This window comes from Sceloporus undulatus, chromosome 4 (genome assembly GCF_019175285.1).
Source record: "Sceloporus undulatus isolate JIND9_A2432 ecotype Alabama chromosome 4, SceUnd_v1.1, whole genome shotgun sequence".
Lineage (NCBI taxonomy): Eukaryota > Metazoa > Chordata > Lepidosauria > Squamata > Phrynosomatidae > Sceloporus > Sceloporus undulatus.
The window spans coordinates 174,133,237-174,147,026 of record NC_056525.1 but is presented as its reverse complement, the minus strand read 5'-3'; the positions used below and the strand labels follow the sequence as shown (position 1 = coordinate 174,147,026).

Sequence of the window (13,790 nt, the reverse complement as noted above, 5' to 3'; positions counted from 1 at the left end):
AGCAAGGCACAAGTTATGCTTTGCTCTAATACCTCTTGCAAAAATGTTTTTATATCAGATAGCTGAAACTTGAAAGAACTAGAGAAGTTTGTAGCACTTGGAACAATGGATGCAAGCTATAGAAAAAGAGATTCCACCTAAACATTAGGACAAATGTCTTGACAGTAAGGGCTGTTCAACAGTGGAACACACTCCCTCAAAGAGTGGTGGAGTCTCCCTCTTTGGAGGTTTTAAACAAAGATTGGATGGCCATCTATTGGGAGTGCTTTGATTGTGAGTTCTTGCATGGCAGGGAGTTGGACTGGATGGCCCTTGTGGCCTCTTCCAACTCTGTAATACTACAGTATAAGCTTTTGTAGACTGCTACAAACATCCTTTTCTCAGTTAATCCCAAAGGTGCTACAAGATCTCTGCATGTACTAACACAGTTTGTCTTAGAATACTGCATCTAGGACCTGTTTGAAAAACCATGTGAATTGGGCTACATTATTTGTGGGCAGGGAGTGTCCTCATAGTATAGCTGTTTGTATCAATGGCTCACAAAGTTTTTCCATAGAAACCAGAATCGGGTGACTCTTACAGAAATAATTTCCATTAGGATTATGTAACCAGTTATTTACATGAATTTAAAGCAGAGTGAGGGGAAGTTCAATTTCTGGCTGCATGCAACCCCAGAGCCCCAACCCTGAAAGCATTTTTACTTCCACTTTCTCCCCCCACCTCCAGGTGATTTTTGAGCAATTTTTCATCAAATCACCAGACAAAAGAATTCAAAATTAACTGCAAATGCAGCAGTTCCCCCACCCTTCAAAGAGCATAAAGAGCATAAATTTTAAAGAGCATAAAATTGATCCAAATGGTGATCAGGAATGGCATAGCTCACTTTCAGTGTGCTAAAATGAGCCCCTGCCCACCAAGAGGGATCTGTTAAAGCTTATGCTTCCATTTAAATTGGACATTGAGTATTTAGCATATGAAAGATAATGCTTGTGTCTGAATCACTGATTGTATTGCAACTTCTGCCCATTTCCTATTTTTCTTGGTGTTCCTTAACAAAGATGCTTCCGAATTACAGCTTGGATGCAAACAGATTAAGGGACAAAGGCGGGTTCTAGACCACCGCTTTGAGGCAGTCTGCCGCCGCCGCCTGCTCCGCGCGGGAGCCTCAACAGCCATACCGTGCAGCTCCCGCGCGGAGCAAAAAAGAAGCTCCAAAATGGAGCTTCTTTCAGCGGCGCACTGATGGCATCGCGAAGCGCCAAGGGCGCATTCGTGACGACGTCAGGGCCGCGCGACGCTCAGCGTCCGATACGTCAATATGGCGCCGGCCATGTAGAAGGGCCGGCGCCATATTGTACGGACACAGTCCGTACTAGACTCAGGGGCATCTAGAAGAGACACCCCTTTTTTAAAATGGGACGTCCTCTGGACGTCCCAACTGCCGGTTTGTAATCGGCCAAAGTGTCCCTTACATGTTGACAGAAATGTCCCACTGGATAGACAGGGAGATGCTAATGGATGCACATTGCAGCTCTGCCCACCTCATGCCAGGGGAAGAAAGGAGTGAGGCAATCCTTATGTCATTTTATACATGTCTCACTCTCACATGCTTTAACTGCAAGTAACCATCTACAATTCCCCTCTTCACTGTTAAAAAAGAAAACAATGAAGGGAGAGACACATTAGAAAATTCTCAGTGGGTAATAGTTTGAGATGGGAATGAGCCAAACCAAACCTCAGGTCCCCTCTCCAGCTTTCACTTCATTTGAAGCACTTTAGGATAAATACATAATGCTTAAAATGTGATTAATCTTAACTATGTTTTTGTTGAGCTGAAACAACTTCATAATGCACAGATTGAAGTCAGCCCACAAGGTCAACCCAACCAACTAACCACAGATTATTGGGCTTGAGGAAAACAGCAACGGAAGACAAGTGTACATGATTGCAAAGCTCACTTCAGTTAATTCCTATTACGATAAAATATGGCTTGTCAGGATACTATCAGAGTTACAAAGTTTTACCTCTCAGTAGGGATGATCAAACACACTGAACAAACTATTTCCAGTTTTTATTGCATTGTGTTTAAGTCATCTTACAACCATGTTCCACAGCAAAAAGATTGCCTTTAAAAATGTTTTCTTAGATTTATAAGGCATAATTTGTATATACAGAATACAAAATGAGCATGCTTAAACATTAGTTTCAGAAGCTTTAAAAAAACCAAACTTTGGGATCAACTATTAAAAGTGAACCCGTTGACTTCCTGAATGGCATTTTAGACATCTTAAATAAATGAAAAATAGGAAATTTTGTAGTTTAAGCATGTTTACAATGCAGTGATTTAAAGGTATTTATAATGTAAATAGTTTCACAGTATGACTCAATTTTGTCTCAACAGTAATTACTAGAAAATGCTTACTCATGCCTACAGAATCTCCGCTCAAGTGCAACATCAAGTGCAAACCTTGATTTCTAGTGGACATCTCAATTTGTTGTTTGATATTTTTATTTGCTCTCCAACCTACAGCAGGATTACTCAATACCACAGAGAATATTTTTCAATATGGATCAGTAAGCCTGTCTTAAGCAAGTGTTCTCATTGTTTTCTCATTTGACCAATTCGACAAGAAATGTAGGAAAATGTGCACCTCCATTTTCACATTTTACATTTCTTACTAATAGTTCTCATGATTACACTCCATCTATCAAACATTTATGTAAATATCAGCAGTTCAGCTTAAAAATAACTTGGAGGGTTTCTTAACAGGAAGCCACTTTTCAAACTGTCCTCTCCTACACTATGTAGGGCTTTATGTATTTCAAAAATTTTACCTATTCATATTCTCACAGGAAACCATAAAAAATGAGCAACAGTTTTCAAGTTACAGATTTTCTGAGGGATTCTTTGGAAACCAACAGCAAAACGCCTGCCCACGTTTCCATTCTAATTATTTTTCAGAACACTGCAAAAGTAACGTGACATAAGATCATGAATATCTTCAACCATATAATCTTTCAATAATTTAGCATACTGCTTCATTTGAATACAAAATGGCTTTCCTTCCACTAATTTTATGACCAGAAACTTAGTTTATACAACTCAGAGTCCAATCTGCCACTGTGATGTACTTTGAAGCCCCATTAATTTCAATAGGAGAGTTGTATGCATTTATTTCTGTCATTAAAAGCAGTTAACTGTGTCTGGATGATGCTACATCATTTTAATCTTTCATAAAAAGTAATCTAGTGACCTTGTTTTTCAGTTTTTAAAAAAGCTCAATATCTTTCTCAATTGCTTCACCACGCTTTAGCAATTATACACATATAAATGATTCCACTTTGTTGGCTCCTATGATTTAGAAATTTCACTGCGCAAAAAGGAATAAGCCTCAAATTTAACATTTTTACTAATCCGTTTAGATGTTCAATAGATACTAAACATCCGAGTATATCCACAAGAAATAGTTTTATGATGTTTCTGTGGGTGAATTAAAAAGGAACGTTCCCAAAAAGATGGTTTTATAAGTGTAAAAGTAACTGGACACTATTAAAAAGCCCTATGACTATCTTTCAGCTTGTTCAGCAGCTTAGTTTAAAAAGAACACATCTTTTTCCAAGCATGATCCGAGACACCCACATGATTCCTATCAGTATACCCCTGATTATACAGGGGCTATTCACAAATACAACTTTTCAGTATTCAGTATTCCAGTCTTTCATAGTATAGAATAAGTACCTCAAATGGATCGCAAAAGAAAATTCTAGGGCTGAACATGGTTTGCCAGCACTTTGGAGAAGTACTTGCTACTTTAGGATGCTGCACTGGTAAAACTTTAAACATCACTGTCCTCTCGAAAGTCAAAGGATAAAGGGGGGGAACAACAACTCCCCACAGAAGGGATGGCAAGATTGTCTCTAGGTAGCAAAGATTTAAGCACCACTTGCATCATGGAAAGTTGCCCTGAAATTTGGATCTGAATAGTAGAAAGTTGTAAAAATAAAAATCTGTAAACAGTAGTTTAGTACTCAGAATGCGGCTATTTTGCTTGCTTCCCGAACACCACTCAAGTAAGCTCCAGTAACAGTCTGTGGAAAATGTCTGTTGGTGGCCTTTTTAAAAAAAGAGAATAAAGGAGACATTAGTCAGACATATGATGCATACAAACTATGTAGAAATCTTCTCATTCTGATTAGATCTAAATGTACCGTATATACACATAGCCTACATATCTTCAACCTACTCAGAATAAGCCATCTGTTTCAAGAGAAGCTGGTACATGTCCAGGCACACTCCCACAGCTGAGACATGAGTAAAAAAATGGAGCCGCACTCACAAACACGCCACCTGCTATTGGACTCCTAAGACACCTGCTTTTGGATTCCTATTGTGTCCAGTTCTGGGCACCACAATTCAAAAAGGACATTGAGAAACTGTAGCGTGTCCAAAGGAGGGCGACTAAAATGGTGAAGGGTCTGGAAACCATGCCCTGTGAGGAACGACTTAGGGGGCTGGGGATGTTTAGCCTGGAGAAGAGAAGGCTAAGAGGTGATATGATAGCCCTGTTTAAATATTTGAAGGGATGTCAGACTCATATTGAGGAGGGAGCAAGCTTGTTTCTGCTGCTCCAGAAAACAGGACCCAGAGCAATGGATGCAAGCTCCAAGAAAAGAGATTCCACCTCAACATTAGGAGGAACTTCCTGACAGTAAGGGCTGTTCGACAGTGGAACACACTCCCTGGGAGTGTAGTCGAGACTCCTTCCTTGGAGGTCTTCAAGCAGAGGCTGGATGGCCATCTGTCGGGGATGCTTTGATTGTGATTTCCTGCATGGCAGGGGGTTGGACTGGATGGCCCTTGTGGTCTCTTCCAACTCTATGATTCTATGACAAGGGGCATTGTGCAATGTCAAAAAGAAAAGAAAAAAATTCAGGCATAAACCCCAGTGCATGTATCACCAACAGGATTAAAGTCAGAGCGACCCCACAGATTGTTTCTCATCAGGTGGAACAGCAGTCCTTCAGATCTTGTCAGAAAGGAGCATAACTACTAGAAAATAGTGCCTCCAGTTCCCAAACTTCTCAGGTAATCCAGGATGACACCACGGTCAATGTTATGTCTGTGAGAATTCTAGGAAAATCAGTATCTTATCAACATCAATGCAACCAAAGTATTCACCCGACCCTCAACCAGGCCTGATGTGAGGCTGAAATGGATATGTGCATAGATGCAGTCCCACGTTATGATCCCTGACTCTTTTAACTAGAGGATTTCAAATATCTGAGACAGGAAAGTCTTTTTGTGACTGATGCTGGATATCTGCTGTGATTCAGACTAGACATAACACTAGACTAGACTAGTGCTCTGTCTAATCTGAATCACAGCAGTTATCCAACATCTGTGTTATTTACAAGCTTTTGTAAGGTCTCAAGCCAGCATCATAATCTTACAGATTTCACAAACTTTCCACAGTTTTCTCAGAGCCTTGAATACCTATTCTACTTTTCTGTCTTATTTGAAAAGAACTGAATTAGTTTAAGACACTATGCAATATCAAGATCTCACCTCGCCAGCAAAGAAGATTGTTCCTTGTATGTCTTCAGCAAGGATATCATAAGCTTCACCACTCCCCCCTGTCTTTACAAAACTATATGCCATTTGGATCCAAGGGTCTTTGCTCCACCGTGTAACAAAGTACTTGACTGGGTCAGGCACCTCCTGTATAAGAGAGGCAAGGAAAAATATAGATTCTTTGTAATGCACAGCCAAGTCCATGTATCTATACAGTCTCCTGCTTTATTAAGGCATATGGTTTAAAGGTAAATTATCATTAAATTACTTGACTTAATTTGAAAATTACTAGGTGCTTCCAAACTAATAAAAATCCACATTGGTTGGGCAAACAAATGCATAAACAACTGAGAAGAGGTCTACTAGGCTACTGAGTTATTCCACTGAAAGAAATATGACAGTCCCACTAGGAAATTATCCTTCTTGTTACAAGTTTTCTGAAGCCTGGATTTAAGGTGTTCCTAACAACAGGAAACATAGACCAGGGCAATTTTTCGTTCTTTTTTAAATGGTGACATTTAAATTCCTACTTTTAAAGTTCAGTTTAATTGCTTTGAATTCATCAGGTCCCCAATTCAATCTCTGGGTTCTACAGGTAGGACTAACGTGTGTCTGAAACCCACTGTTACAAGTCAGTGCAGACAATGCAGAACTAGATGTAAGAATATATAAGCCAACTTTCTAAGTTCCTATGTAAAAAAGTAAATTTATTAAGGGTCACAGCACACATTATGGCTATCATAGAGAAGCTGTTGAAAACAGTTTTCCTGTAGCCAGTGTTGACTTGTTGCTCATAGGTGTACTTTGCCTCCAAGTTTCAGAGCCATCACATCCTACTTCCAGGATTTCCTCCACAGAGCAATGACTTCAAAGGGGGAATGTATTTGGTGAGTCACTAGACAGAGGTGATTTCTCCAAGAGATGATCAGGGTACTTCCTGCCAATGCTCTGAGGCTTGTCTTCTATCTCAGAAACATCACTTGATCCCTTGGTCCTGACTCTTGCCCCAATTTCACCCTTAATACACCTTTCTATTAAATGAATTAGTGATAGGGTTCCTAGTGTCCTTCTCTCACATGTGTTTTGTTATTGGTAGCGTGTGTCTATGAGACTTTTATTATAAATTCATTCAGGCCATTCTCTTCTTGAAGCAGGATAGACAATAACTTTATGTCCAAGCAAAATTGTTCATTTTGAGGTTGTTTCAGAGCGTATGGTTACAGTAGTACAGTGTTTCAACAGGTACAACTTGTTTGTTACTAAGTTCCCTTATGAAACTCTCAGAAAAAATAAAATTATTCCTTTTAAACCTTTCTTCTTACACTAGTAACCTGCTCCCCTTTAACAGAAGTATGAATTATGTTAAGAAACAATTACCTGAATCCTAACTAACCATTCCCAGAACAAAACAGCTGTAAACTGCTCCAAGCTGCTTTTTCAAATGACACACTCCTCATTAAACTGACACATTCTTCTCTGACTCTGACTGCCTTGTCCCCTTTTATAGTCACTCCTCTGGCAGCCCCCACCTTTATAGCCAGCCTGTTGGAGAAATCAACTCTGCCTACTGACATGCCACATCAGTGTTCACTTATTGCACATAGGTGTACTTTGCCTCCACATTCCAGAGCAATCTCACCTTATCTACAGGATTTTCTTTCTTTGATACCTATAATTCTGCAAAAATAGGGTGGGAGAAAGGCTCTAATCCACACTTTTGTCACTACAGCTGGGTCAGAGAAAAAATATGAAGGGAATAGAGAGGTACACAGAAATATAAGATTTCTCTCTAGCAAACCTTCCTCTCCAGCAAACCATCTTTAATGTCGGTCTATTCAAGCAAGATATACAATCCAGCCCTCAATATCTGCAGGGGATCCATCCTGGACCTCCTACTGCCCCCTCCTCCACAGATATCAAAATCTGCTGATGATTGAGTCCACATTGTCCCCAATGGAGGCACGGCCATACAGCCACACCACCACTGAGGTCAATGGAACTTCAATGGTGGGGCGTGCATGTGGCCATGTGACCATTAGGGACAGCCCCCATTGTCCCCAGTGCATGCCCATGGCTGCACCACCATTAGGGACAATGGGACTCACTGTCCCTAATGGTGGTACAGCCATGTGCACATGCCACCACTGGGACAATGGGGGCTGTCCCTAATGGCAGTGTAGCCATGTGCACCCACCACCATTGGGGACAAGCTGGGCTTGCCATCCACAGATGGTTGAATCTACAGATGGCAAGTCTGCAGATATGGAGGGTGGACTCTGCCACCATTTCTACTTAAGTGTAACTTTTAGTATATGACCACAAATATTTTGACCACAACACGTTGGTGAGACAATTGCTCAGCTTGCATTTTAAAAGAAGCTCGCCTAATTCACACCTTCCAAACCATATAGAAGAATCAGAGCACAGTTATCCATCAGTATTAGCACTTTTCTGAATTCACAATGCAGTTATCCAGTCCAAAAATGCATACAAAAATGCATATATGAAAGAAAAGTGACTGTACTATGGATCACTAAAAGTAATGTACAAAAATGCATTCCACTGGGATGGAAAAAAGGTTGCCGAAATTGTATGTTAAACAAAACTGCATAGAAAATTATTATAAAAATCAGTTTTGTAACTTAAAAAAAACCTGCGAACTGCTATGGGAGGAAGGTGACAGAACTAAAATTTAAGATGGAAAAATGGAAAATTGACAGAACCCAGATTAATGTATTTTCCCATTCGTAATGTTTACCTTTACCTTGAATGTAAAATGTAATATCAATGTGTTTACATTTACCTTTAATGTAAAAAAACTAATATGCCCTATGGTAGATTTGCTTAACATTTGTATTTCATCCATGGCTGTTCATTTGCTTGAGAAAAACAGACTTGCCTGTTCCTTAAAAAGCTCACGGAGTACAGTCATGCATTGCTGCAGGACTTGTTTATCATCTAAGTTCTTAATAGTTGCCACAGCATCACCAGTAATTACAGACATCAGAACGCTACATTTACGCTGCAAATAAGACAGAAACAAGGATAGTCATATGTAGTATTTCCACAAAAATCAAGTCACAGTATTTCCAACAAAATTACTGTTTTCAATAACTCTCCTAGACTAATACTAGTCAACTCATAAAAGAAAAATCACCAATATCTCTTCTAAATAGTACTGTATTTATTTATACACTGTGTGTCTGGAAAAGTGCTCTCATATTTTTGAAGTTCATTATATAACAAAATAATTTTAAAGTGAAATTTTAAATCTCATCAGTTCTTTAAATATGAAAGGCTCAATAAAATAGGAAAAGTTCAAGAGTGCAAGAGTTTATGCAACATTTACAATACCTGTGGATCCATGTCATAGAAAACACTGAAGAGTCCACGTTTGCTGGAACTAGGTGGAACATGGCCAAAGTAATCAGCTCCTTGAATCTTGCTGTCCCAGAATCGGTAAGGAAACTGTAATGCAATCTAGAGGGGAAAGGGCAGGAATTATATCCTTCCTAATTCAGGCTGCAATCCTATGCACATCTTCTAGACAGTAATCCCCAATGAACTCAGTAGGCCAGATATGGCAATCACACAACCCTCCAGATACTGTTGGATCACAACTACCAGCATTCTACATCACTACCCTGGTGAGGCTGCAGGGACAACTGATCTACAGCAGTGCTTCTTAAGCAAACAACTATTCTTTCCCCCATGTGACAGGGATATTTATGCCCATTGGCTAGAATTGTTTCTTTTTTTCTTGGGAAATCTCCAGGGACCAATAGCAGATGGTTCAGGAACTGACTAACAACATCTGGAGGAGCATAAGCTGTCCACCTCCAATTTAGCTTTATAAATAAAATGTATTTCCCTTCATTTGTAGTTAGAAGACATGCTATTTCTGTGATACAATATAAATGCTCCAAACTGTAACTGGAAGATGTTGCCTATAGTTTCAGTAGAATACTGTTGTTCGCCATTGCTTCTATTCCTGTGCCCATATCAAAGAGGAGCTCTTACCTTTTCAATGACTCCTGCTCCTAAGCTATTGATAGCTTTCATTTTTCTCTCTGACAAGGCTGGATTAAACTGGATGGCACCTTTTTGAAGAATAGCCAGAGGTACAGCAACTAAAACCTGAAAATGAAGAGGGAGAAAAAATTGTTGAATTTATAGTACAGTAACTCTAGAGATCAAGATCTGATTCCCTGCTTGGCCATGGAAACTTATTGGGTGACTTTGGGCACATCCCATACTCTCAGCCCCAGAGAACCCCATGACAGTTCACCTTAGGGTTGCCATAAATCAAAAATGACTTGAAGGCACACAACAACAAGATATACTTAAGGAAAAAAAAACATTGAGCCCTTGCTGTTGGGTGTCTTCATGTCGTTTCCAACTAAGGGTGACCCTGTGGTGAACTTGTCACAGGGTTTTTTTGGACAAAAATTTTTCAGAGGGAGTTGCCCTTGCCCTGAAACTGAGGGAATGTGACTTGCTCAAGGATTTACCCCAGCTCTAGTCTCCAGAGTTATAGTGCAATGCTCAAACCACTACACTACACTGGCTCTCTCTTCAGCCCTCCATTCACTTAAATTCTGTTTCATTGGGGGTATGGGAACAGAGCTGTAACTTGCCTACAGAAACGCAGGGGAGGGGGGCAGATATGGCACTCTCTGGACCAAATCCAGAACTCATTGACAAGACCAAAATGTTCCCACTAAGGCCAAGTATACTGAAAGTGCCCCTCCGCCATAAGAAGCCTTCCTAATGCCCAATGAGGAGCTGGGGGAGCCTGCAGGGTGTAGTGGTTTGACCAGGGTTCAAATCCCCACTGAGGCATGGAAACCCCTGGGTGATCTTTGGCAAGTCATAGTCTCTCAGCCTCAGGGGATGTCAAAGGCAAATCCCCACTGAACAAATCTTGCCAAGAAAATCCTGTGATAAGTTTGCCTTTGGATTGCCATAAATTGGAAATTATTTGAAGGCACACAACAGCAACAATGAGGGACTGGAGCTGCTGCAGAGTGATAAGGGATAATGGAGTGTGACCTTTGGAAATTGCATGGGACTGAATTAGGTCACTGACTGTAAGTTCCCCATCCCAAAACTAAGTGTTTCGTTATGAAAATTGATGCCCTAATAAATGTGTTAGCTTCAAGGCACCCTTTCATGTCATGCAGTTTTTCCATATAAAATAGGACCAGGTTAAGAAAAAGCTATTTTTACTTTCCAGAGGTTCATGCCATATGGTCCAAAACACAATCCAGAAATAATCCAGTCTGAGTCCAATTTAACTGCCTTGGGTCAATGCTAGGGAATTTTGGGAACTGTACTTTTTATGAAATATTTAGCCTTCTCTGTCAGAGATCTGGTGCCACAATAAACTACAATTCCCAGGATTCCCTAGCACTGAGGAAGGGCAATTAAAGTGATCTCAAACTGGATTATTTCTGCAGTGTGTTTTGGACCTATGACAGCCTCGTACTCTTGTCTAGACTTCAACTTGCCCCTTCTCAGTGCTGTCCCAGCACAGACCACAGCAGGTTCCTTAACGTTAATGTAAGAATGTGTCAAGGATTCAGAGTAGTAAGTATGGAAGGAAGAGCTGTTAAGGGGGAAGCGCAAATGGCAACAAGATCAAAGCAAATAGTTCCATTCTGACCAAATACTTTAATTTCATCTCTTGCTAACATCAAAGAAATCCTTTAATAATAGGGTATATATTGCATGAGCCATTGTGACCAAGATGAGCCCATTACTTTGACTTCTGAAAATATAAAACATAAAAGAGAAGGAAGAAACACATCACCTTCTGGGCTGTCCATGAAGTTCCATCTGTTGCAGTTACCTGTACCTGTTCCCCTGAATAGTCGATAGTGCGAACCTTGTTTCAAAAGAGAAGAGAAAATGATCTTTATGAAATATGTACTTGTAATTAAGACACTAGTGCTCATCTTTGTAATCTAAGGGGAAAGCACAGTAGTTGCTCTTCAGCTTTTCAATACTTACTGGAACTTTTAACCGAATGTCCAAGCCTTCAGACATTTTTTCAATGATGACAGAGTATCCTGAGCTTAAGAGTGTGTGATCACCAGCAAATTGAGCAAAAAATTCATTGTGATCCCAAGAACGTGCTGAAACCTGTAAGAAAAGCATGGTTTTCTTCATCTGTTGGTTATAATACTCAATAAATAATAAAATAATAAATCATTTATTTCTAGCCCGCCTTTCCAAAGATCAAGGGGGGTTACAACAATACATGCTGAATGTGACTTTTCTGAGAGTGAGCTAAACTGAAGAGATTCTTCTTCTAACTGGCATATGGATAATAGCTACTTATCTTCATTTGCAGCTATGACATCCTCTGTAGGTTAAGACTTAGCACATTAAGAGTTCCAAGGCAGTTAATCTCTTCTAGCTTGATCTGATTGGATTTCAAGACCGAATGCTCACATCTTGCAATAAAGCTATGCTATGCTAGCATGCAACATATGTAACATTAAATGCTAAAGATGAAAATACTAACATATTCTTCTGCTTATTGGCTATAGGAAACTAGGCCACTATTTAAACACCATGTACCCCTTCCACACTTATTTTCAGTTCCACAGGCATTGCCAACTGAACAGGATTTTCATGTTTAATGAATACCAGAAGAATTTCTAACCTAGAACATATCTACATTTACTAAGAAATTAGCTGATCTGGACCCTGTTGTATGGGTGTGTGTGTGTGTGTGTCTGTTTGTGAATCAGGTATTTCTGTCATGATGAGAAAAACATCTCATGCTCACCTCATGGAGGTTGCTGCCACAGGCATATTCAAGATTACTGATGTGGAACTGAAGGACCTTTTCCTCTAGTTCACTGAACTGGATACCAGATTCCTGAATAAAAACTTTATAGATCTCTTGGATTTTATCTGCAAGTGATACACAGGTTCAGTGGTCAGGAATAATTATTCATTTATTATACGTTCCTCCTTGTTCAGCAGCCTAATTCGTAAAAGCTACTTTCATTGTACTATTCTTAGTTTTCTAAACCTGAAGTTTTTCTGGAAAAAATATTTATATACATTATGCCTTTAACAAGAGTTAAAACACATATTAAACCTATTTTCAATTGAAATCAATAGTGCCCTCACAGGGCAACAATTTTTAATATAAATGGGCAGGCTACCAGTAACCAGCTTCCCTAAACACTCTTATATTTAAACCTCTCTAGTGCAACCTCAACACAGATCACCTTGTATTTTCAGGGGCCCAGCCTGCTCTTTATATTGCACTGAAAACAACTATAACAGAAATGTATTCTTGCTTTGTCTTAACATGAAACATGTAGTTCTCACAACAGGTACCATCTTAGAAGATGAAACACTCACCTCCTGTGACACAGAGGAGGACGAATGCCCTTTCTGAGATGGTACCTGTCACACATGGTACATGAACATTCACTACTGCATGCAAATGATCATCTGTCTAATCCAACAACATATTTTAAAATCAGAGGGAAGATAAAACAACCAAATTTAAAGTTCAAAATGTTGCATTTCAAATAAAACTTGAACACCAACAAATATAGGATTATACTGAATTTGGTAAATATAACGCCATTTCAACACACTGGCTAGAATTCTGTGGCACACTGTGCCACTATGCTAACCTACACAATGGCAACAGACAGAAAAAGCCTGCAGGCGCTGAAGATGTGAAAGGAAAGCACCCAAGAAATAGGCTGCTTGGAGCCTAAAAACATTGGCTGCCTTCCCTCACCATTTCTAAGACACCCTTACCATTTCTCCCTCACCAACCCTGTGAAAAGTGCAGCCAATGGTAGACTGTACCAACAGGATTCAGGCCACTGCATGGCATTTAGAGAGACCTAATCCATGTGCTCCAAGTGACACTATGAAAGAATTGTCATTTTTCTCAAGTGAAATGCAGAAACACAGGTAAACTGGTACAATTTCCTGTGATTAGTTTCTCCAGCTGCTCCTCTGTCCTCATTACACTCTAAGCCCTAAAATGTATCCTCTTACCTCCAAGAGGAATATCCTGATGCTGGTTTTTATCTTTTCTCCAATCAGCTACAACATCAAGAATAGAATTGAAATGGAAGTCCATCCGCTTATCTATAGTAGGATCAGTTATCCTTCCTCCTTCCTGGATCAGGTCACACTTTTCTCCAATTTTGTGCATTTTAATGCCCATCTTTAG

General features: G+C 39.8%; 1 protein-coding gene across 5 annotated transcripts in view; it reads right to left on the bottom strand.

Annotated features, from left to right (window-relative positions):
• Window positions 1-2,056: 2,056 nt before the first annotated feature.
• KDM1B (lysine demethylase 1B) overlaps window positions 2,057-13,790 on the bottom strand; it is a 34,653-nt gene continuing 22,919 nt past the window's right edge. For all 5 annotated transcript variants that reach the window (XM_042461987.1, XM_042461983.1, XM_042461984.1 and 2 more), the window contains 9 exons: window positions 13,613-13,784; window positions 12,369-12,496; window positions 11,585-11,716; window positions 11,385-11,459; window positions 9,593-9,709; window positions 8,927-9,052; window positions 8,472-8,594; window positions 5,567-5,719; window positions 2,057-4,113 (listed from right to left, as the gene is read on the bottom strand). In XM_042461987.1, coding sequence (XP_042317921.1) covers window positions 4,030-4,113; window positions 5,567-5,719; window positions 8,472-8,594; window positions 8,927-9,052; window positions 9,593-9,709; window positions 11,385-11,459; window positions 11,585-11,716; window positions 12,369-12,496; window positions 13,613-13,784 — 1,110 coding nt within the window. In that variant the 3' untranslated portion in view covers window positions 2,057-4,029. The remainder of the gene's footprint in view (window positions 4,114-5,566; window positions 5,720-8,471; window positions 8,595-8,926; window positions 9,053-9,592; window positions 9,710-11,384; window positions 11,460-11,584; window positions 11,717-12,368; window positions 12,497-13,612; window positions 13,785-13,790) is intronic.